Consider the following 23,041-nt stretch of genomic DNA (forward strand, 5'->3'; position numbering starts at 1 on the left):
AAAATGCATTATCTATTATATTTTACTTTACCGACATGCACCTGCCTAATGAACTTAATTGATTGCTGCTTTATCAGAAGATTATGTATGCTGCCGCTATAAAACTAGAGCCCAGCCAACTGAGCATAGCTCGGTTTCCCACATTCGAGTAAACACCAAAAAACCCATAAAAGAAAATTACTATAATACACCCATAAAGTGTCTGTGGTCCTCTGTGGAGAATTTACCTCACAGCGCTGCATGACATTTTACGCTTCCCAAGGAATCATTTATATTCCCTCAATTCTCCTACTGGGAATTACAGTGTGTCTTAGCTGGCAATCGAAGGAGGCAATAACACAGCTTGAAACATTTTTAAAAGTCTCATGAGGAAGCGGTGTATTATTTCTATACCAGCCAGGTGTCATTGCAACATAACGCAGCTCCCATGCAACAGCGAACGGCCCCCTACCCTCTCTCTCTCCGCCCCTTATGTGTCTACATTTCCATCCCATGGCCGTCTCTAGGTGATTTAGCGCCGCCAGTCTCAAGCAGGTATCCAACATGGCGATCACGGGGAGCGGATCTCTCGCTATTTCTTTCTCAGTTTTCGTGATTTCAGTGGCGTTTCTTCACAAAGGTGAGTTTGTTTGTTTTTCTTCCTATGCTGTCTTGTAATGGAGAATTATTCGTTCATAGCAATCAATAAACAAACAAAAAAAAAAAAAAAAAAAAAAGAGGAAGAGCAGTATAGAGCTATCGGGGGGAAGTTGTTGGTGCGTTTGCGCGCTCGATGCACACCAGCTTCTCCTCGAATCTCAGCATCACTTTCAGTTTTTTTTTAAAATTAAAAATACTCACGCTGCTCCCAGACTCTGTAGGGCTGCTTGTGTTGTAATTCTAGCTCTGATTTGAAGGGTGTTTTACTGTCGAATGCTACAAGAGTTGCTATGAAAAGTAACAAACGGTAATAAAGTATGAGCAGTGATCGAACAGGATTTACCCAAGCGAGTGAGGCTGTGGATTTCCGGAGCATACTAGGAGCACACGGCTCTAGTTGGAGTCTACCGCATCCTCAAACACACAACTCATCGCGCTTACCCCATAGATCTCTCTCGGGCTCTGCGCTTCAGGTGCGCTTTGGAGAACAGCGAAAAAACACGCATTGCAGCTTGAGAATCCTCTGGCCGCGCAGCAGCTGCAGCGCCGGCTACATGTCCGCAGTCCGCACTTTATCCTCCTTAGTCAGCCGATGGTGCTGCAAGTGAACATCTGACATGTCGATTTAATAAAGCGTGCAACTGCAACGATCCTAGAGGTTTTTTTTTTTTTTTTTTATGTGCACGACTACAGCGTTGTATCAGAGTTGTGTCAGATTTTTTGCGAACACTTCTGCAGGTAGGGGTGGACATCTATGCCCCAAGGGTGTTGAGCAATAGTTGGGGTGACAGGGTTCCACTTGGTGGGTTGATTCTGGCGTATAATAACACAATAGTGGTATATACAGTACAGCAGAGCTATCTGCAGGACACATCAACAGGTCTGCAGAAACTCCTGTTTGCATGTGTGTGTGTGTGTGTGTGTGTGTATTGTGACTGCTCCCAAAATGAGGGTACTTGTTAAAGAAATTTTTGGACAGTATGTTTTTTTGCAGTTCATGGTTACAAGGCTTTCATTTCACAGCTGCTGAATTTATAATGCTCTGTGCTGAATAGCAGCTAAATGACATTTACAGCATTGTCTAACGTCTCCTTGTCACATTAATTTAATTAACCTCTCAGCAGAATAAAATAATGCATCCTGAATGCAGAATAACCTCCAGGCCTGATACAGTGAGGGCTGTGTAGCATATGGAATATACGCAAACCTTTCCTTCATACATGCCTGTTTTTAACCTGACCTCAGGTTTTTGATGCTGGGCCAAATAATAATAGAGTCAATCCTTTGTTGAACCATTTTTGCTTCTGGAGTACGTCTTTACCAGATTTGCAGATTTAGAGACTGACAGTTTTGCCCAGTCTTCTTTGCAAAATAGCTCCAATTCTGTTCAATTGGATGAAAAGCATTTGTAAAGTGCACATTTTAAGTCTTGCCACAGGCTCTCAGATTTTGACTAGGCCAATCTAACACAGAAATATGCGTTAATCTAAACCATTTCATTGTAGCTCAGGCTGTATGTTCAGTGTTGTTATGCTGAAGGTGAACCTCAGGCCCAGTCTCAGCTCTGGTGCAGCTTCCAACCAGATTTTAGAAAAGCATTCCCACACCATGATGCTGCTACCACCGTGTTTACCATGGGGATGATGTTTTTAGGGTGCATATTTGGTAAATGTTTTTCTGATCTGACCTCATGGTGTTGGTGTTTGTGGTAGTCAATAATATATAATAAAAAAGGCTTTAGGTACCTTTTGAAAGCTTTTATTTTTTTATAATTACTCATCTACAAACACAGGATTTTCTGTTCCTGATGGAACATGTATGAAACATTTGTGTATTAAACTTAAAAAGAGGCAAAGGTAATAGCATCCCAGACAGGCATAGGGCTGTTTCTGGTATCAATGTATGCATAGGTTTCAAAAGGTTATTGTTTCTAAACTGCTAAGATTTTCCACCACACTATTCTTATGGTCTAAAGTCCTTTTAAGGAGCTCACAGGCCACATACCGAAGGGTCTACAGTTTCCTGTACCGCTGCCCCTCCCTAACTTCTTGCTGCACACTGTGGGTCAGCTGGCTGAAATAAGCCCACCACACGTTTCCCTCACTAAGGAACATAAATTTGTCTGTTTGAAAATATTTCTGGTCCAAGAGAAACATAGACAGTCAAGATGTGGGAATGCTTTATGAGATAGCACTGATTTAAAACTACAGTTGAGAAGCCATGAGCGGGGGTGTCTGTAAAGCTGCCAGTTGCAGGCTGGCTACCTGAGCAAGTAGCTCGGCTAATTAACCAGCTAGTCTAAGTTTCTTTGAACTGTGTTACTCTTTAAAGAGCAGATTCTCAAAAAGGTCTAATATTCTGTGCAAAAAGCACCTAAAATCTTCTTCCAAATCTATATTTTTTGCTTTGGTCTATGAATAGAGGTCAAAATAATAACAAAATTTTATAGGTAACATCATGATAACACATTAATCACCAAGATGTATTATTATAGCAGCAGTAGGAATCATTTTTGTTTTTGTGTTTCAAATAAAAGCAGTTAGCTTCATTTTACTCAAGGTTATCATACCGTGAGAACCCAACATAAACCCACGGCTAGTCCCAGTTATCAAAAGAGAAAACTGTTCCTTCCCTGAGCACTGACAGTCATAAAACTAAAGAGTTGCCTCGGCTGAGCATCTCTGTTATGAAAAGATGAGACTTTGCATTACAACAGAGGAATCTGTTTAGCAGTGTGTCTCTCCCCCGTGTCTCCTGGGGCCCTGCCTGTTGTAACGCATCAGATGGTTGAATTTCAGAGGGTTCAATGATCCCACTTATTGCCAGTTTAAAGCCATTCGTCAGGACTGAGTGATGGTGAAGTGGATCAATACGAGCTGTCATGAAGCCTCGAGGCGCTGCTGAAGGACAGGATCTCAGAGAAACAAAAGGAAACATACAGCTGTTACAGAGCTCTTGGATGCCAGTTGGCGTCTGACCCGGTGAGTGATTGACAATGTTCGGCTCAGGCTGCCTACGGTGTGGTTGGCTTTGAAAGAGATACTGCTGAAATCTGCTCACAGCGTGCTGCTCTGCCCTCAATTGGTGTTTGTGTATTTGTATTCTGGTGGGTGGTTGTTTTTTTTTTCCCTCTGTTATTATACAAGTTTCCCCTGTGTTTTATGATTGTCCTGTGGCCATATTGGCACCGACGGGACATACATTCATACTTTTCATGCATATTTTAGTTGCACAATGGAGATAAGGTCATAGGGTTAGTAGAAACAGAGATGCAATGAGCAACACAAAAATCTAAAATAATGTTTAAAACATTTAAACGTTCATAACCTGAAACTTGTCAGGACCTAGATTGTTAACAGTAAATTTTTGCATAGTTTGATGAACTCCAAGTGAAGTCTTGCAGTGTTGGAAATCACAGGCTCACTTCAGCGCAATAACTCAGGATGAGTGCAGAATCTTCTTGTCAAACTAGCAAAAGGTATCCTCAGTTCTTAATAGACAAAAGAGATAAAAGGTGATCTTGTAGGACTGAGACTTAAAGCAAACTCTTGCTCTGTAGTTTGTCAAGGCTTTAAAGGTTTTTCTTTGGGCTTTGACTGCTTTCTACTCATTTTATATCCAATTATGGTACTTGAACATGAGTGTGTATTGTGCAGTGTGTGCTAACAAATAAGAAAAGTAGACAAAATAAGAAGTAAAGAAAGCCATATCCTCAGCAGATGAAAGGAAGAAGAAATATGAATAAATCTAATTAGGACTCAATAGTGGACCTCAAATCAAACCATTTACATCAAATAGCTGTTTTAGAATATTCACACAAACATACATATATACATACATACATACAATATAATTTTATTAGGGTTAAACTGTGTTATCTTTAATATTTTTTGAAGACTCAACTAAGAAAAATGAAAACAAAATTACATCTGGTTTTTTTCTTAACGTGTCTGGTATGTATTGATCAAACATTGGTTCCCTTGAGCTGGGGGACCTTTTTATGCTTGAATAATTGTAAGTCGGAGTTTGTGGCCTAACAAAAAAACAATAACAATGAAAAGCAATTATAAAAAAAAAGGACTGATGGCGGTCTACAAAATATAGGGAAGAAAGCTTCCAATGTCCAAAGAAAAACCTTGAAAGATGTTCAGTGAGACTCAAGAAATATTCATCAAAACCCCTTTTAAAAATCTGCTCGAAAATCTGGGTAAATGGAAGATAATATAAAAAATGAACGGGATGTGTTAGTGTCCAAATTAAGACGTGATGATTCAAAGTAATTTCCTTCACTCCAGGCTACTTTGAGGAAGTTATTTTGGTGTGATCGGGGGTTATAATCATCTTTCAGATGAGCCTAAATAAAGATCAAAATGACAACATGTGGAAATATCGGGTGTGGTTTAGAACCTTTGAAAATAATACAAAAACACTTTTACCTGCTCATTTTTTAAAAGCCTCCCATCAGTAAAAATCTCACCATGAAACACAAGATTTTGCTGGGTTGTTCAGTTTTACTAAACTTAAATTGTGATCAGGAGCTGCAAAAAAATTCAGACAGCCAAGGCCTAGAGATAAGAAATATTTATCAAAACCTCTCAAAAAACATCAAGACTGCTGGGTTTAGGAAGAAATTTGGGATGAGTAAAAACCTTTGCAGAGTAATGAATTTTCAGATTTGAAGGGAAGTTAACCCACACCAGACAGGAAGACAGAGAAGGGTCTGAAATAATATTAGCCATATTTGATCCCCTGATGATATACAACATTAATATCCAGTTCTGCTGCATTGGCCATCTACAGGGATTGGACAATGAAAGTGAAACACCTGTTTTTAGACCACAATAATTTATTAGTATGGTGTAGAGCCTTCTTTTGCGGCCAATACAGCGTCAAGTCGTCTTGGGAATGACATATACAAGTCCTGCACAGTGGTCAGAGGGATTTTAAACCATTCTTCTTGCAGGATAGTGGCCAGGTCACTACATGATACTGGTGGAGGAAAACGTTTCCTGACTCGCTCCTCCAAAACACCCCAAAGTGGCTCAATAATATTTAGATCTGGTGACTGTGCAGGCCATGGGAGATGTTCAACTTCACTTTCATGTTCATCAAACCAGTCTTTCACCAGTCTTGCTGTGTGTATTGGTGCATTGTCATCCTCATACACGGCACCACCTTCAGGATACAATGTTTGAACCATTGGATGCACATGGTCCTCAAGAATGGTTCAGTAGTCCTTGGCGCCCATCTAGCACAAGTATTGTCCTTCGTCCTTCTTGGTGGTTTGCTGACATTACCCTGGATACCGTGGCTCTTGATACATCACAAAGACTTGCTGTCTTGGCCACAGATGCGCCAGCAAGACGTGCACCAACAATTTGTCCTCTTTTGAACTCTGGTATGTCACCCATAATGTTGTGTGCATTTCAATATTTTGAGCAAAACTGTGCTCTTACCCTGCTAATTGAACCTTCACACTGTGCTCTTACTGGTGCAATGTGCAATCAATGAAGACTGGCTACCAGGCTGGTCCAATTTAGCCATGAAACCTCACACACTAAAATGACAGGTGTTTCAGTTTCATTGTCCAACCCCTGTAGTTCTCAGGTCATTTGCTAAAACTCATTTTGATTGGCAACTATGCAAACATCCTAAAATTGCCTGACTTTGTCTTAAGCCCTGGTGTAAGAAAATGCATGTAACTAATAAATAATATCTACCTGCAGGAGCTTGCTCAAAGTTCTTTTAATGTAATTAGGGATTGTAATCTCTTATATTTAATTAGGAATTTAATAGCCTAAACAAGGATCGGAAAATAAAAGGTTATTAAAATGTGAAAAGCTGAAAAAGCTCAAAGATAATTAATAAGAAATTGAAGTATGACATTTTAGCATTTTCACTGGGCATAAATCCAGCAAGTTGACCTGGAGCCAGTTTAAACTGTTCAGTTTACTTTTAATCTAGGGGTCTCCAAAGTGCGGCCCTAGGGCCATTTGAGGTCTTTGAAATAATTTTGTGTGGCCTCTGCACTCAGTTCAAGAGTGGTACAAATTTGGCCCTCCAGCAAATGGAGCTGATGCAGATGGACACTTTTTGTAAATTTCTTAGTTGATAGCACTGTTGCCTTGCAGCAAGAAGGTCCCCAGTTTGACTCCTGGCCGGGGGTCTTTCTGCATAGAGTTTGCATGTTCTTCCTGTGCATGCGTGGGTTCTTTCTGGGTACTCTGGCTTCCTCCCACAGGCCAAAAACATGGCTGTTAGGTCAATTTGTCTCTCTAAATTGTGCTTAGGTGTGAATGAGTGTGTGCATGGTTGTTTGTCCTGTGTGCCTCTGTGTTGCCCTGCAGTGGACTGGCGGCCTGTCCAGGGTGCACCCCGCCTCTCGCCCGTAGACTGCTGGAGATAGGCAGGAGCTCTCCTGTGACCCAGTATGTAAGAAGTGGGCATAAAAAATGGATGGATGTGAGACCCCTTTTCAGATGTGCCGTAATGTTAATAATGTTCTTTTCTAATTTGTTTCATCAAATATTGCATGTTTGCATATTGCATTAATTTATTGTTGAGCAGCAAAGGGGAAAGAATACACAATAAAACTATTTAGTATTTTTAACTGGAAACAAGAAATGATCACCCCTGCTGTAAACAAAACTGACGGCTAAGAAGCTATAATTTTAAACACCTGTTTCAATTTCTGTTAATCTATCAATAATCAATTAATCCAGAGTGTTTCAAATCTCATCTCCACACTTTAGTGATTTTTCTAAAATGGTTTTTCCTTCATTGTCTGTATGAAAAAGCACTTATAGAACAGTGCACGGTAGATTTAATAGTGCACTTAATGGCCCATTGATATGTGGAGTATTTCATTGCCTGTACTATGAAATCACCATTGTACATCATTTGTAACAATAATATACTCTTCTATTTAAAGAAATCGGATTTATTGCTCATTAAATATACATTAAGCTGTGCCTAATAAGCCTCCGTCTAATTGTTGGGTAATGCATGGCACTATTTTATGCAGAGGCAGCTAATCTAAGTTGCTGAAAGTGAGCTACTGGCACAGAATTGGCAGCTGAGGTATGTAAAGAATTTTGCCACTTGTAGCAGAGTTAACAAAGAAAGCTATGCAGGTTATGCACCTCGGAGGTGTGTAGTTCCACTCTATTGGTTCTGACTTCTCCCAAAAACTGTTAAATCCATGTTTGACATGTAACTCTAAAACGCCTTTTCTGACATGTGTCTGCACTGTATCAAATTTCACACACTTCTTCAGTAAGCTTATAAGACACTTCTACAGCACCGCTAATACAGTAAGTATTTGCACCCAGGTTTCTTCTGTGTTTGCGTTTTTTTGTCACACCTATGTTTTAGATTACAGAATGGAATAGAATGGAAAAGAATAGCAACTCATGTGTACCAGCAGCACAGTGAAAGGCAAATGGAAGAAATAATAATTTCCAGCATAAGAAATATACACTGTACAGTTGTACAAATAACATACTCAGATATAAAAAAAATGTGGAACTGACTAGGGTGATTTAAACATGTACAAAATGTGCAGGTAAATTTGTGCATTGAAAAAAAGCAACAATAGACTATTTTCAAAATGTGAAAAAAACTGTGCAAATAACATTAGGGGTGCAAACAACGTTTTCAGTTTATTGGGAATAGTTATGGTATATGGTTTAACAGCTGCTGAGAGCTAGGATCTGCAATAACGTTCCGTTGTGCCGCAGTCTATCGCTGAAGGAGCTCTTCTCAAACATTTTGAGAATCATCAAGATGTTTTTTTTGGAAAATGTGAGACGGGCTTTTTTTTTGGTTCATTTGTGGTTTTGGCCTGGGAACTCTCCAATTAATGCCATTTTTGCCCTGTACATCTGCTACTGTTGAATCATGAACTGTAATGTTAACATAAAACACGGAAGACAAGTTTTTTTAGATGTTCTTCTGGATTCTTTGCGGGCTTCTGAATAATTTATGCCCTTGAAGTAATTTTGGTAGGCCTGCCAATCTTGAGAAGCTTCACTATTGTTCCATGTTTTCTCCATTTGGGGATAAGGTTCAACTGGAATCCCACAGCCTTAGAAATGGCTTTGTGATGTACTTGACATTTATTCAAGCCATAATGTTGCTTTTTTCAGATCTTTAGGCCTACTTCGTCCTGTCAGACAGGTTCTTTATAAGTAACTTCTACAGTTCTTGTTGTAAGCAAGCCTGGGTATGACTACTAAAAGGTTAATCAAACATAATTCTTAATTTAGAAAGGGGTACTATGATTTAGAAAGGGGTCCCTTGTTTTCACATAGGACTAGGTTGGATTGTGTCGTTTTTCCACTGGTAAAAGAAATCATCATTTGAAAACTGCTTTTTCGCAGAATTTAAGGATGAAAGCAGCTTATAACAAACAGGCTGATTTTATTTTACATTTGGCTTTTTAGAGTCAGATGTTATATCAAATGACTAGATATGAAGAAACAAAACGCCTCTAAAAGTTTGTGCTGGAAAAACTGAAAATATCTGTTTATCCTTGACTTTACCTTTTTTTTCAATATCTGAAACACTCCAGTCTCATCTCAAAAAACATTACCCTGGACGTTGGACATAAGGGGTTTTGTCCGCATACTTTGTAGTGGGACCGCTGAGTCAATTCTGTGGCGTTTCGTTTTGTCAAGGTCATGGAGTGCAGCGGCATATATGCCATTACTGCAAGTCTTGTAGTTAATGCAAAAAAATTGAAAAAAAAAAAGTCAGAGGACATTTCCATTTGTGCCGCAGTGCCACACAGAAGGACAAAACTGAGGATGATCAAAAATCTGTCTGTCTGTGACAAAATGTAGTAAACAGTCAATTAGGGGAAAGAGACAGATGACAGGTTCTTTTATGGTTGTGGGGACAGAAGCTTCCATTCACAGTGCTGTGGTAATGAGCAGGAGAGCTGATGTCTCTGCTTATGAATATGACATTGTTCTCTCTGTTCTCTGGATCTGAGAGACCTCACTCTATTGGCTACGATGTTTAGACACTGACAATCAGACCCGCATGGAAAAAGGAAAAAAAAATGGAAATGCAATGATTTTGTTTTGAAAAGGGACAGAGAGTGCACATTAGTATGGGTGATGGAGCAATTACAAGCCATCAATTAAGGCTTACAGCGCAGCACTTTTGTAAATGAAAAACTCCAATGGGCAGATATCCTTCCTAACCAGCACCATTCACATAAGAATCACTATAATGAAGTTACTCAAAAATACTCGTGAGATATGACACATTCATCCCAGTCTATGTTTTGCCTGCACTGCTGTTTCGTTAGTTATTATGGCCCATCATCGATCCCGCTCTCACACGTAATGTCCAGATGCCAATAACTGGATTTTTACAAGCAGAGGATGAGGTTCAGGCTTTGACACCCTTTAAGTCTCCATCATTTTACTACAGTACACAACCTCTACTCATACAATGTTGGCAGGGAGAGCAAAAAAAAATAATGATTTCCAAATCGCCAATTATATTCATATGCATTAACTTAGAGTAGAACAAAAAGCTTCATTCAATAAAGTTTGCTGCTGCATCTACAAATGACCATAAAATGGTTCCACATAAAGATAAAAGAGAATGACCAAGCTAGATCTGAATGAAAAGTAAAAGGGAAAAAATGATTATCTTTCTTCTTAAATGTTAAATTGACTTAATTTATGTGGAGCTTATGTGGTCATACTGACCACTCAAAGCCCTTTACATTACGGTCACATTCACCCAATCGCACGCACAAACTCACACACATTCATTCACCCATACATCAATATGTTATGATTCTGGCACGTCTGCTCTACCCTGTCTCCCTGGCTGCAATCAGCAGATTAGATGCACCTGGTGGCTGCTGCTGTGCAGTGCAATCTGTGGAATGCCATACACCTGTGTCTTCCCTGATATATACTGACTCTGACAAGCAGATGGTGCCAGATTTTTGAAAGTTATTGTTTGAGTAGATATCCAGCGTTCCTTCCTGTCTGATCATTGTTCTTGACCTTGCCTTGCCTTTTGGATTTATGCCTCTGCCTGCTCCCTGTCGGACTATTTGGATTTTGGTTGTCGACCTTGTTTCCTGCATCTTGTTTATGCCTCTGCCTGCCCCTTGCCTGACGCCTCTTATTCCGATCGTTGACCTTGTTTCTGTCCTTGAATTATTGAGCCAGCCTAGCCCTCGGATTATTCAGCCTGGAGTCACTTCTTACCTGTGCTGTGGAGATCACCGCCTGCCGCCCACTAAGGTTTCTCCTCTGGGTTTCAAGTTCCACTCAAGACAAAAGCAGGTTAGTGACTTTTCTGATCCCTGCAAAATCTGGAGAGACTACAAGTCACTAATCCCTCTTTCTGCCTCAGTGATTCCTGGAAGCTGTGAGGAGTGTTACCTGTGTGACGTTTTCCTGTGGCTGAATAAACCTTTTAAACTTTCACTACTGTGTCTTTTCTGATTCATAGCACAATAACAGATGATAAACCAATTGCTTTTTTAAAATGAAACAGTTATTCCAATGAACATGTCCCAAAGTAAAAAGTAATGTAATGTTTTTTTAAATACTATGTATTCACTTTGAACTGGTTGGGAATATTGCTTGAATTTTTAGGTATTGTTAAAATTCCTATTAAATAATCTCATGTCCAAACATGTTGGAAAAACAAACAGGTTTTCCTTATGGTATCCTAATTTTTCATGTGTGTAGCTTCTGAGCCGTACATCTTATAAATAGTTATTGTCAATCAATGTTAGAAAAAACATCTCAAAACAAGGGTCACAAGAAAGGAAAAACTTTGACTTCTTCAGGAATAAAGAATTTTTAAACAACATTTTACAACAGACTCAGTGAGATTAGCGTGGTCTATGTTTCTACATGGTATGGCGTTTCTGGCAAGCTTTATTTTCTGTGTTTAAATTTCAAGTGTTTTTTGGCTTAAGGTAATAAAGGAATTAACTTTTTCCTTTTTGGCTGATTGGTTTAACTTATCGGCCACTGGTTGCTGCTCACATGCAACCGTTTCTAAGCAACCTCATCCCTTTGGAGACTTATTTCTGTTATTCTGATGATTCCAATTGAAACATTTTCTACCTAGTTACTAACTCCAAAGTGAAATACCTTCCTCTCACCTAAATGCTCAGATATGTTTGCTGCTGAGCAGGCTCTGTAGAGAGATTTATTAGAGGTTGTTTGCACTAACAGCTAATAAAATATCCTTGTTTCAGCTAAAGTAGACAAAAACAGTTTAACATTTTCTAGATTCATATAGATTAGATCAATGATTAGGTTTGTCCTGGCTGATACTGATTGTTAAACTTTAACATATGACAGGAATAACTGAACTGGATTTTTTTTTAATGTGTATATAAAAAAAAAAAACATAAAAAAAAAACTTTTCATTGTCTTACCTGCTGAACACCAATCACACCTATCAAGAGAGAAATTTTCATTTCTAATCTCTGGGTGATTAAGTGGTGCATCTCTCTTTTAACTGTAAAGATATTAAGTTTTTTTCTTTAGCTTTGTTTCAATAATCTAAAAAATAACTGATTATTTGCTATTATACCATTGTTCCTGGCTAAAATAAGCCATGCAACATTTATTCTTTTAATTTTTTTTTTTAGACGTTGAGAATGCAGTTCACTTGATCAAAATTTGCACTTATTGTCCCACAAGATAGCCGAGTAAAATGTGTTCACTCATCCATGTGTCATCTGTAAACCTGAGATTTGATTAAAAAAAACAAAACATTAGATTATTGGATTCATCAAAGCATTAAAGCATTTAAAATTGCACAGTTCAGACCAAAGGGGAATCAGTTAAACTGTCTAAAAACAGAAAGATGAATAATAGAAACTATTCACACCGTCACGTTTTCTGTATTTTATCACATTACAGACTTATTCTATAAAAAGATTTATTTATTTATTTTTTTCTTTGTGGCATTAGTAGCCTTTATTTCATAGTATACAGACAGGAAATTGGCAGAGAGAGAAGTGGGGAAGACATGCAGCAAAGATCCCAGGTAAATCTTGTTAATTCAGTATTTTATAAGCTTAATTTTGCTCAAGCACTTTTAGCAGGTGCCTTTTTGGGCATGTCTCAACCAGCTTGGGTAACCTGATTTTGGGGAACTTTCTACCATTCTTCTTTGCCGATTTTCTCAAGCTTATTCTGGTTGGATGGGCAGCATCAGTAAACAGACATTTTCTAGGTGTTTCCAGTGGATTTAAATCCAAGCTCTGGCTGGGACAATCGAGTTTGTTCACAGGCTGTTCCTTTGTCCACTCCTTTGTTGTCTTGGCTGTGTGCTTCAGGTCATTTTCATGTTGGTAGAGGAACTTTTGCCATAGTTTGAGTCAAGAGTACTTTCAGGCAAAATCTTTTTATATGTGGTTGCTGTCATCAACCCTGTTCCGGTCACAGATAACCATCTCCACAGCATGATGCTGCCACCACCTATTGATGTACAATAGGAGAGGTGTTAGCCAGGTGATAAGTGTTTTTTTTTTTTTCTACTAGAAATGACGCTTGGAGTTAAGGTCAAAAAGGTCTGTTTGATTTAATCAGACATAGAATTTGGTTTCTTCTGATCTCATGATCTCTAAGGTCCTTTTTGGCATATTTTAAGCAGGTTGCCTCATGCCTTATAGTTAGAAGTGGCTTCCATCTGACCACTCTATCTTGAGTGGCCAGCAATGGTAGCCCTTAAAAATGGTTACCATACTATCTTAAACGACAATACCTGAAGCCCTTCCTTGTGACTACTAAGTTTTTGTCCACCTCTCTGACCAATGCCCTACTTGCTTGATTAATCAGTTTGGTTGGCCAGGCCAATCTAATGGGGGTCCTGGTGTTTTCCAATTTTTTCAATTTCCAAATTTTGGAGACTGCAATGGTTTTCAGTGCTGGTGATAATTATTTTGTTTCCTTCCCCAGATTTTTGTTTTGACACAATTCAGTCTTGGCGGTCTAATAAGATTCTCTATGACTTCATTGATTGGTTTCTGCACTGATGTGGACTATCAACTGTGATATATAGACAAGTGTATTCCATTTCAAATCATGCCCAATCAATTGAATTTATCCATGGTGGACTCCAGTCATGTTGCAGAAGCAGCTCATTTATCAGAATCAGAATCAGCTTTATTGCCAAGTTTGTACATACAAACGAGGAATTTGACTCCGGTACACTTTGCTCTTTTGTTTTGTTTTTGCATTACAGAATATACAAATTTACAATTTACAATGTACAATATACACATATATAATAGAAAAGGTGCATTTGCAACATCTGTATGCTGTTGTTTTGTACTCTATTGAATGTTCAACAGAGAAACAGCCTGGGGGAAACTGTCTCTGTGGCGGCTGGTTTTAGTAAACAGTGACCCTAGACCTGTATAAGTCCTGGATGGAGGGAAGGTCAGCTCTGATTATTCTCTCTGCAGTCCTGATTATTCGTTGCAGTCTGGACCTGTCCTGTTTTGTGGATGAGCCAAACCACACTGAGATGGATGAAGACAGGACAGACTGACTGATGGCAGTGTAGAAGATGACCAACAGCTCCTGTGGAAGGTTGAACTTCTTGAGTTGCCTCAGGAAGTACAGTCTCTGCTGGGCCTTCTTTCGAACAGTGTCTATGTGTGAAGACCATCTCAGGTCCTCAGAGATGGTGGTTCCTAAGAACCTGAAGTGGTCCACGGCCGATAGAGTATTGTTGAGGATGGTGAGGGGGGTGTATGGGGGTGGTGTTCTCCGAAATCCACCACCATTTCCACAGTCTTGAGTGGGTTCAGTTCAAGGTAGTTCTGACCGCACCAGTGTACCAGCCGATCCACCTGCTGTCTGTATGCAGACTCATCACCGTCCTGGATCAGTCCAATGACAGTGGTGTCATCTGCAAACTTAAGGAGTTTCACGGACGAGTCCGATGAGGTCATTTGTGTACAGAGAGAAGAGGAGTGGGAATAGAACACACCCCTGGGGGGCACCAGTACTTATTGATCTGGATCGGGAGAAGATGCTCCCCAGTCTCACCTGCTGCTGTCGGTCTGTCAGGAAGCTGTTGATCCACTGGCAGGTGGAGGCTGGGACGTTGAGCTGTGTGAGCTTCTGGTGGAGGATGTCTGGTATGATAGTGTTGAAGGCCGAGCTGAAGTCTACAAACAGGATCCTGGTGTACGTCCCTGGGTGGTCGAGGTGTTGCAGGATGAAGTGTAGACCTAAGTTAACAGCATCATCTGCCGACCTGTTTGCTCGGTAAGCAAACTGCAGGGGGTCATGCAGGGGGCCAGTGATGTCTTTCAGGTGCTTCAGCACCAGCCGCTCAAAGGATTTCATGACCACAGACGTCAGGGCTACAGGCCTGTAGTCATTTAATCCTACGATGGTGGGTTTCTTGGGAACCGGGATGATGGTGGATTGTTTGAGGCAGGAGGGTACCTCACATTTCTCCAGTGACTTGTTGAAGATCCTTGTGAAGATCGGAGCGAGTTGATGTGCACAGGCTTTCAGGCATGATGGGGAGACGTTATCAGGTCCTCCAGCTTTCTTTGTTTTCATGCGCTGAAAGAGCCCGTTTACCTCTTCCTCGGAGATCTTTAGTGCAGCCAGAGGTTCTGATGGTGGGGGGTTGGTTGCTTTATGGGAGGAATTTGTTCCTGAATGGGATGTAGAGGGGATGATTTGAGGTGTGAATGGCTTCTTGTCATGTCTGCAGTAGAAGCCATTCAGACGGTTGGCCAGGAGACGACTCTGTTAAAGATGGGTGGAGGGGCTCTTGTAGGCAGTCAGGTTTCTCAGACCAGTCCATACAGCTGAAGTGTCACCAGTAGAAATGCTGTTCTTAAGCTTCTCACTATAGCTTCTCTTAGCTGCTTTGATCTCTTTTGTTAGTTTGTTCCTGGTCTGCCTGTACCGCGCCCAATCTCCACTGCTGTGAGCTTCTTCCTTTTCCCAGCGCAGATTCCTGAGGTGTGGAGTAAATCATGGCTTATTGTTCCCAAAGGTGCAGAAGGTCTTGGTCTGCACACACATGTCCTCACAGAAACTGATGTATGATGTCACCACATCAGTTAGTTGGTTTAGGTCAGTGGCTGAGGTTTCAAAAACAGTCCAGTCTGTGCATTCAAAGCAGGCCTGTAGCATCTGCTTTGATTCCTCAGTCCACTTCTTAACAGTGTGAACCTTGGGTTTGAAAGCTCTTGGTCTCGGTCTGTAGGTTGGGATGAGGTGGATAATTCAATGATCCGAAAAACCCAAAGCAGCCCTGGTAACAGCATGATATGAGTCCTTTAAAGCTGTGTAACAATGGTCCAGTGTGTTTTTGTCTCTGGTGGGACACTTAATATGCTGTCTGTATTTGGGGAGTTTATTTGAGAGGTTTGCTCTGTTAAAATCTCCCAGTATTATGATGAAAGAGTCCGTGTATTTTTTTCTCCAGGTCTGTAATCAGTTCAGCAAGATGTTTTTCCGCGGCAGAAGTGCAACCATGCGGTGGAAAATATGAGCCGATTATTATAAACGAGTAAAACTCTCTCGGTGAATAAAACAGTTTACAGATTATGGAAAATGACTCCAGATCCGGACTACATGTTTTTCCCAGCACTTTTACGTCTCTGCACCAACTTTCATTTATATAAAAGCAGATTCCGCCTCCTCGCTTCTTCCCCGATAGCTCCGCGCTGCGATCCGCTCTGAGCAGCTGGAAGTCCGGCAACAGCAGTGCGCGGTCCGGGACGTTTTCACTCAACCATGTCTCGGGGAAGCAGAGAACCGCTGATCCGCGGAGGTCCGTGTTTTTACCGGTGAGAAGAAGCAGCTCGTCCATCTTGTTGTTGAGAGAGCGGACATTTGCCAGGTGGATTGAAGGCAGTGGTGTGCGAAGTCCTCTATTGCAGAGCACTACCAGTGCGCCAGCAAGCTTTCCCCTCTGCCGTTTTTGGCGCAGTATCCCATATAGAGCCGCAGCTGCACTCGTCAGAAGCTCAGTGAACCTCGGATCAATGAAAGATGGTGAAAAAAACCCAAGAGAGGACTCTCTGATGTTGAGAAGTTCCTCTCTACTGAATGAGACCACAGGATTGTGGCCCGACACCACAGAACTGTGGCTCGAAAAACATAAAAACACACAAAATACAAAAACAAAGAAAGAGAGAAGTTCCGAGGCTGCCATCGTCGGCGCCATCTTGAATCTTGGTTGCTGGAAATCAAATCTACCAGAGCTCATAGTGTTATAGAAAGGGGTTTGAATACTTATGTACATAAAATGTTATAAAATAAGTTTTCTCTTTATGCGACTGTGGTTCAGTAGGAAGAGTAGTCGTCTTGCAATCAGAAGGTTATGGGTTCAATTCCAGCTTTTTCCTGCCATATGTTGATGTGCCCCTGGGCAAGGCACTTAACCTCAAGTTGCCTACCGATCTGTGTATCGGTGTATGAATGTGTGAGCGTTAGTGAGTGCGATTGGGTGAATGTGGTGCTAGTGTAAAGCGCTTTGAGCGGTCTGTATGACTGGAAAAGCGCTATATAAGTTCAGTCCACTTATCATTATGGGCTATTCAAAGTTTTAAAAGAAAATTGTGCTCAAATTTGTTTTAGAATAAGTCTGTGGAATGTGAGACAAGTGAATGGGTGGGAATACTTTCTTGCAGCACTGCATGTTCTCACTTTTGTCCTGCTTTTTACTAAGGACAACCAAAATTTAAATATCTCTTTGGCAAAATATTCTGCCTGCTAGGTCGATCGTGGCTAAATAGAGGTCCAACAAAAGGGGGACCCTTGACTGCGGTTGACAAGAACTTGCAACATGAAGGCTAAATAAAAGGTGATCAATAGAGAGAAGAAAGGACTCTGTGAGAACGAAGAGGGAATCTTTAGTTATTGAGCTCTTGCTAATCCACTGCTTGAATCAGAATGAAAGGGGTTCTGGTTCACTAATTGATGGCTGCAGTGTTTGGCTTTCAAAATGAAGAGTTTTGTCTCTTCTGCTGAGAAAAATTTTTACAGAGATGAGGTTTCTCAATAATTGCTCATTCCCTCTTTAGGCAGCGGTTATTTGCTATGTCCAGTGTGATTTGATAGTAAGTTACTCACTTCAGAAGTCCAAACTAGAGTTTTTCTTTCAGACAACAAGGAGAGGAGCATCAGCTTTTTTGTGTTCTCCTGGGCTTGTTTTGGTACATCTTAGCTTGATAAAATAACCACAGTGCATGGTGGCACACAGCGGAAATAATGCAGTGTTACTGTACAGAATCAAAACATCGACAGAATACAAACAGTGCGGTAATCAATAAATCTAAGGCTGTTAATAGAAAAGCAATCTGCTGTAGCTGGCACATTTTAGCCTGTGATAAGAGTGAAAATGTGAAAAATCTTGTTTATATACACTCAGACGTTGGAGGACTGGCCGGTTCTTACTTTACACCATCCTGAACAATCAGTCGCTCTCGTTCTCGTCGAAGTGCTGTTTGCAAATGCATTTATGCGGGCATGAATGAAATATTATTCCCTTACACAGCAGGATACAGCCAGTTTCGGGGACAACATTACAATAGCCGGGTCCCTCCTAGTTGCTGTGTTGCTTTTTCAGCATTGCCCCTGAAGCCTCCTAATGTTTTTGTGATTTTATTTAACAACACACCAAGGGATGCCAGCTGGATAGAACTCACAAATCTTAAGGAAACAACAATACACAGGGGAAGTATGGTAAAAGGCTAGGAAAATAGAAAGTCCGGGTTTATAGAAGCAATAGTCCTGAACGAATTCTATGTTTTTGGAAAATGCATTTATGCATTGTAATTTTCTTTTTTGGTTAAAAAAGGGCTGTTTATGTATTTACATATCCACTATAAGCAACAAGCCCATGAGTTTCTTCTTGTCCTTGCGACTTTAAAATTAATATCTATGTTGAGATATTGGCTTTCATATGAAAGTGTAACTGAGGTCGAAGTTAAAACTAATAAACTCAGCTTTTCTGTTTTTATTAAATTTATTAGCTTCTAAATTTATCTGCTAAACGTTGCACTCTATAGAAGAAAGCAAGACACAACATAGTCTGATATTTTTTATTGAATTGTGTGGTCACCATAAAACATCGCTTTGCAGATGGCTCCTTTTCACAAACAAAACAGTGGGCACAAAAACAGCTAAAGTACAAAATCTGGAATAAGGCAAAATGGCTGACACCTCTTTCACATGAAAGTAAGTGTTTCAGAAGTCCCATATCTTTGGTTTAGATTTACAGCTAATGGAAATGTTCCCATTCCATTCGGTCTGAGCAATTTTAGAAAAATATACCATGACGACATAATTGGTAAATACTAAAATGAATATTTCAGTTACTACAAATCCACATTTTCTTTACTCCTGTCTTTATAATGTGTGCCTCTAATGCCCTTTATGACCTTTACTAACCTGGTCACTTTCATTTCTCACCCAACCCTACAGACTGAACATCTTATTGACATGCAAAGTGGTAATTCCTTAGATTTATTTAGCATACATAAGCTAACAATAATTGCATTCCAAACAGTCAGTCATTTTCTACCACTTATTCCATAGTGGGTCACAGGGGAGCTGGTGCCTATCTCCAGCAGTCTATGGGCGAGAGGCAGGGTACACCCTGGACAGGTCGCCAGTCCATCGCAGGGCAACACACAAACAACCATGCACACACTCATTCATACACCTAAGGGCAATTTAGAGAGACCAATTAACCTAACAGGCATGTATTTGGACTGTGGGAGGAAGCCGGAGTACCCGGTGAGAACCCACGCATGCACGGGGAGAACATGCAAACTCCATGCAGAAAGACCCCCGGTCGGGAATCGAACCCAGGACCTTCTTGCTGCAAGGCAACAGTGCTACCAACTGCGCCACCGTGCAGCCCCATTCCAAACAGTTCTTTGAAATATGACTATTACGCTCACTAATAAAGCGGTGACAATATATTTGCAATTATTGTCCAGCCTTATCCCCAACCAAGTTATTTGGAGACAATAAAATAAACAAAAGTTATTTTATGTTGTTTAGATGACTTACATCATGTATGTACCTCTTTAAGAGAAAACAAATATTAATTTATATGACTTTTGCTGATTTTTGTTTGGGCTCTGGGTTAGTTCACCCCATCACCAGAAAGACCAAAACTTTGAAAGTACGTAATAACAAAGCGGCAAAATGACATGAACACGCTTTAAATAAAAGTGTTTTTGCTGAATATGGAAAATTCTTTGAACAGTGACATCAGAATGTGAATAAGGACTTTAACATTTAAGGCTAACGAAGTTATTTTTGAAAAACCAGAGCAAAACAATTTTTTCAGTTGTGGTCCATCATATCCTTACATGATTTACTTTGCATGTCTGTCCCTTAATCAGAAAAATAAATGTGTTTGTATTCTAACTGCCTCAGCAAAGATCTACCTTGAATTCTTTACAACTCTTTGTAATAGGTAATGTTTGCAATAATTGTGAAGATAAATAATTGATAGCATTTTCAGAAGATTTCATATAATACCCTATTGGGTTTTGGTTGTGGCCTTGATCCTTATTTAGGCCTGTTGGCTTTTGAAAATTGAATGATTATGACCTGTGATCAGACTAAAGCAGATATGAGCAACCCAGATATGTAGATAATATTAATCAGAACCATATAACTAAATGTATTATTATAAAAGTATTAGTAGATAAAATGAAAATTACTTAAAATCATCAGTTATCAAAGCAGGTATGATATGTCCTGCAGACAGGTACGAATGGAAACACTGACTCTGTTAAAACCAAAGATACAAAAGTACAGCATAGTGAATGAGCTGAATAATCAGCACATATCCTTAGTTATAATTGCTTATCCAAAACTGTAAAAAACTGAAGCAGTTGGTATAAATATTTGAATGAGGCAGAACAGCGAGAGGGGTCAGATGGGACCAATGGAGGCGATAAATCAGAGAGCTGGAAACATGTAAAACACTTTAATGTTCTAAAAGAAATACCATTCAGCTAAACATTTCTTTTAGACTCTTATATCTCAACGTAACCTTGCAGCGTGTTAAAGTAAAATGAAAGAGTCAAATGAAACAAAGAGAAGAACGTTCTGGCCTGAAGTGGAATCAAAATGTGGTTTTTCAATGACATGCATGTCTGCATCAACACCAGAACACCACTCTGTATCTCTTTTGTGAGTGCTTCTTTTTGCCCTTTTACACTTTGAATTGCTTCTTTGGTCTTAGATTCACAAAATGCTATGACACTTGTATTCCACCATACAGATGTCACTGAGCTGGCAGCAGTCACTGCAGTGAGAGGTGTTGTAAATATGAATCTGAGAATATTATTTAATATTTTAATATTAATATTTTACAAAATAATATTCCGGTCTGTTAAGGATTGTCCTGTGAATACCAGCCCCATTACGGCGATGGTATTAGGACAGAATAGAAAGGTGTGAGACGAGCTCAGGCATTATTGAACAGCATAAACTCTGCACACATATGGAATGAATTCACACAATTTCTTAAAATACAAGAATGTATTAACAAAAATACGTCAACTCAAAGTCAAACATATTTCAATCAACAAACTCTTTACTATGCTAAAACAATCCAACTAAACTACCAAGCAGAATTAAAGAATAATGACAACTAATGGACTATGTACAATATAAACAAGTTGATTAAAGATGATTTGAAATCATGACCAAAAAGAGTGATGCAACATTACCATGCAATGTTTATGTTTGAGAACCACGGATTATCTTGAAGAATCTGGAAGTGAAGTTAAGTTAGTTTTGGAACTAACTTAGAAAATAATCAGCAACCTTTAGACAACCCTTCACAATGCAAGATCAGATTAAATATTATTTTAATAAAATAATGTTTTAAATAATGATCTGCTGAATAAAACCAACCTCCTGGATGACTAATTCTCAACGGTGTCTAATTAGCTGCCTTCATTTATTAAAATAATATTTGAAGAAATATTATTGAGTATTTTGGAAAAGAGCCAAATCTTTCTGGAGAAATGGGGCTTAATGGTGTTTACTTAGTTATCAACTTTAGTAAATGATGTTCGGGGACTATTATTCACTAGCTTGAAAACTAACAACCTTTCTGTTGACTAGCCTTAATGCTAGCACACGTGTTCTTACCGGCTGGCCGTTGGGCTAACAAAGAAGCTAGCTAAAGTGCTAAGCTAGAGATAGCTTAGCGCCAGAATCAACACATACCTTTAAAATACCAGGGTTAAAATGCATAAGCGCTGACGGCGCGTTATGAGCAATGTTCTGGTTAAAACCACCCTTTAAATAAAGTTTATCTTAGCTTTAAAACATACAAAGAACCCGAACCGGCCTGGGTGCTACAGGTAGCATGCTAGCACCAAGATAGCCGAGTTCCACAAAACAAACTTCATAACATGAAAACGTTTAGATAATTTAATCCTAAACCAATCTGTTAATCTGCCCAAAACCCAACCTCTGAAGCTGTTGAGGGAATGTCGTCCCAAGGCGAAGTTTGAAGAAGATATCCGTCGTGAACAAAGAGTTAGCTTCCCGCTAACTTCCTCAGTTTCTCCCGATCAGAAGGTGACCAGCTGTTCGTTACCGTAAACACAGTTGCGGCCGTCGTCTTTCCTCCAGACTCGGCTTGTCGAAACAGCTTCTCTCGGAACACCGTTTGCTTCTGTGGGGCCTCGAAGAGAAAATGTAAGCAACTCTTACACCTTAATTTCTCCGTTCATGAATGAAAATACCGGATACACAGACAGTATTTCATTCTACTTAACTTTTGCAAATGATCGGTCCTTGGATCCAGTTGAATTTATGTCCTTTTGCCAGCAAAAGACATTCAGCGTGCTGTGTTCCCTCCTGACCCGATGGTCATCAGTGTGGAAGAGAAAGACTTGTGGAAAGGTGGGGCTTTTATTTGGGTATTGGCGCCACAGGAAGTCCGCAGTTACCCCATTTCCTGGCTGTGCTGGAAGAAAGTTAATGCACTTTATTTTGAAAGGTTCCAGGAAAGTATGTACCGGAGTTTTAGTGTTGAACACCCATGGCTGTGTGGTCCCAACAGAGGCCTACATTAGTCTTTCTTAGTGTTTGCATGGAGCCAGTGTTTGTATCCAAGACAAGTGAAGAAAAAATGAATTCCCCTGATGAGATTTTACCCATCTTGAATTGTTAAAAAAAGGAAGAACCAACAGGTGAATAGGTCAAAAACTACACTTCTGAGGCTGTTGATTTTTGCCTGAGTGCTTGCCAAATTTCTCTGTGTGTGGGAGAAAATACTGGAATTCATACTCTGTTCCTTTACTGTTGACAAAGATGATAATGACTTTTGAGACATAAAAAGCAGGAATCTATTGAAGGAATAGTTTTCCTTCATG

The 23,041-nt window shown here is 39.9% G+C and overlaps 1 protein-coding gene across 4 annotated transcripts in view; it reads left to right on the top strand.

The window, feature by feature from the left end:
• The first annotated feature begins 497 nt into the window (after positions 1-497).
• The window catches only part of cadm1b (cell adhesion molecule 1b), a 291,883-nt gene continuing 269,339 nt past the window's right edge, over positions 498-23,041 (top strand). For 2 of the 4 annotated variants that reach the window (XM_047392594.1, XM_047392597.1), the window contains exon 1: positions 538-619. In XM_047392594.1, coding sequence (XP_047248550.1) covers positions 544-619 — 76 coding nt within the window. In that variant the 5' untranslated portion in view covers positions 538-543. Of the gene's footprint in view, positions 620-23,041 lie in introns of all 4 variants that reach the window. The other 2 variants (XM_047392595.1, XM_047392596.1) reach the window with 2 other exon arrangements.

Source organism: Girardinichthys multiradiatus, chromosome 18, assembly GCF_021462225.1.
Source record: "Girardinichthys multiradiatus isolate DD_20200921_A chromosome 18, DD_fGirMul_XY1, whole genome shotgun sequence".
Lineage (NCBI taxonomy): Eukaryota > Metazoa > Chordata > Actinopteri > Cyprinodontiformes > Goodeidae > Girardinichthys > Girardinichthys multiradiatus.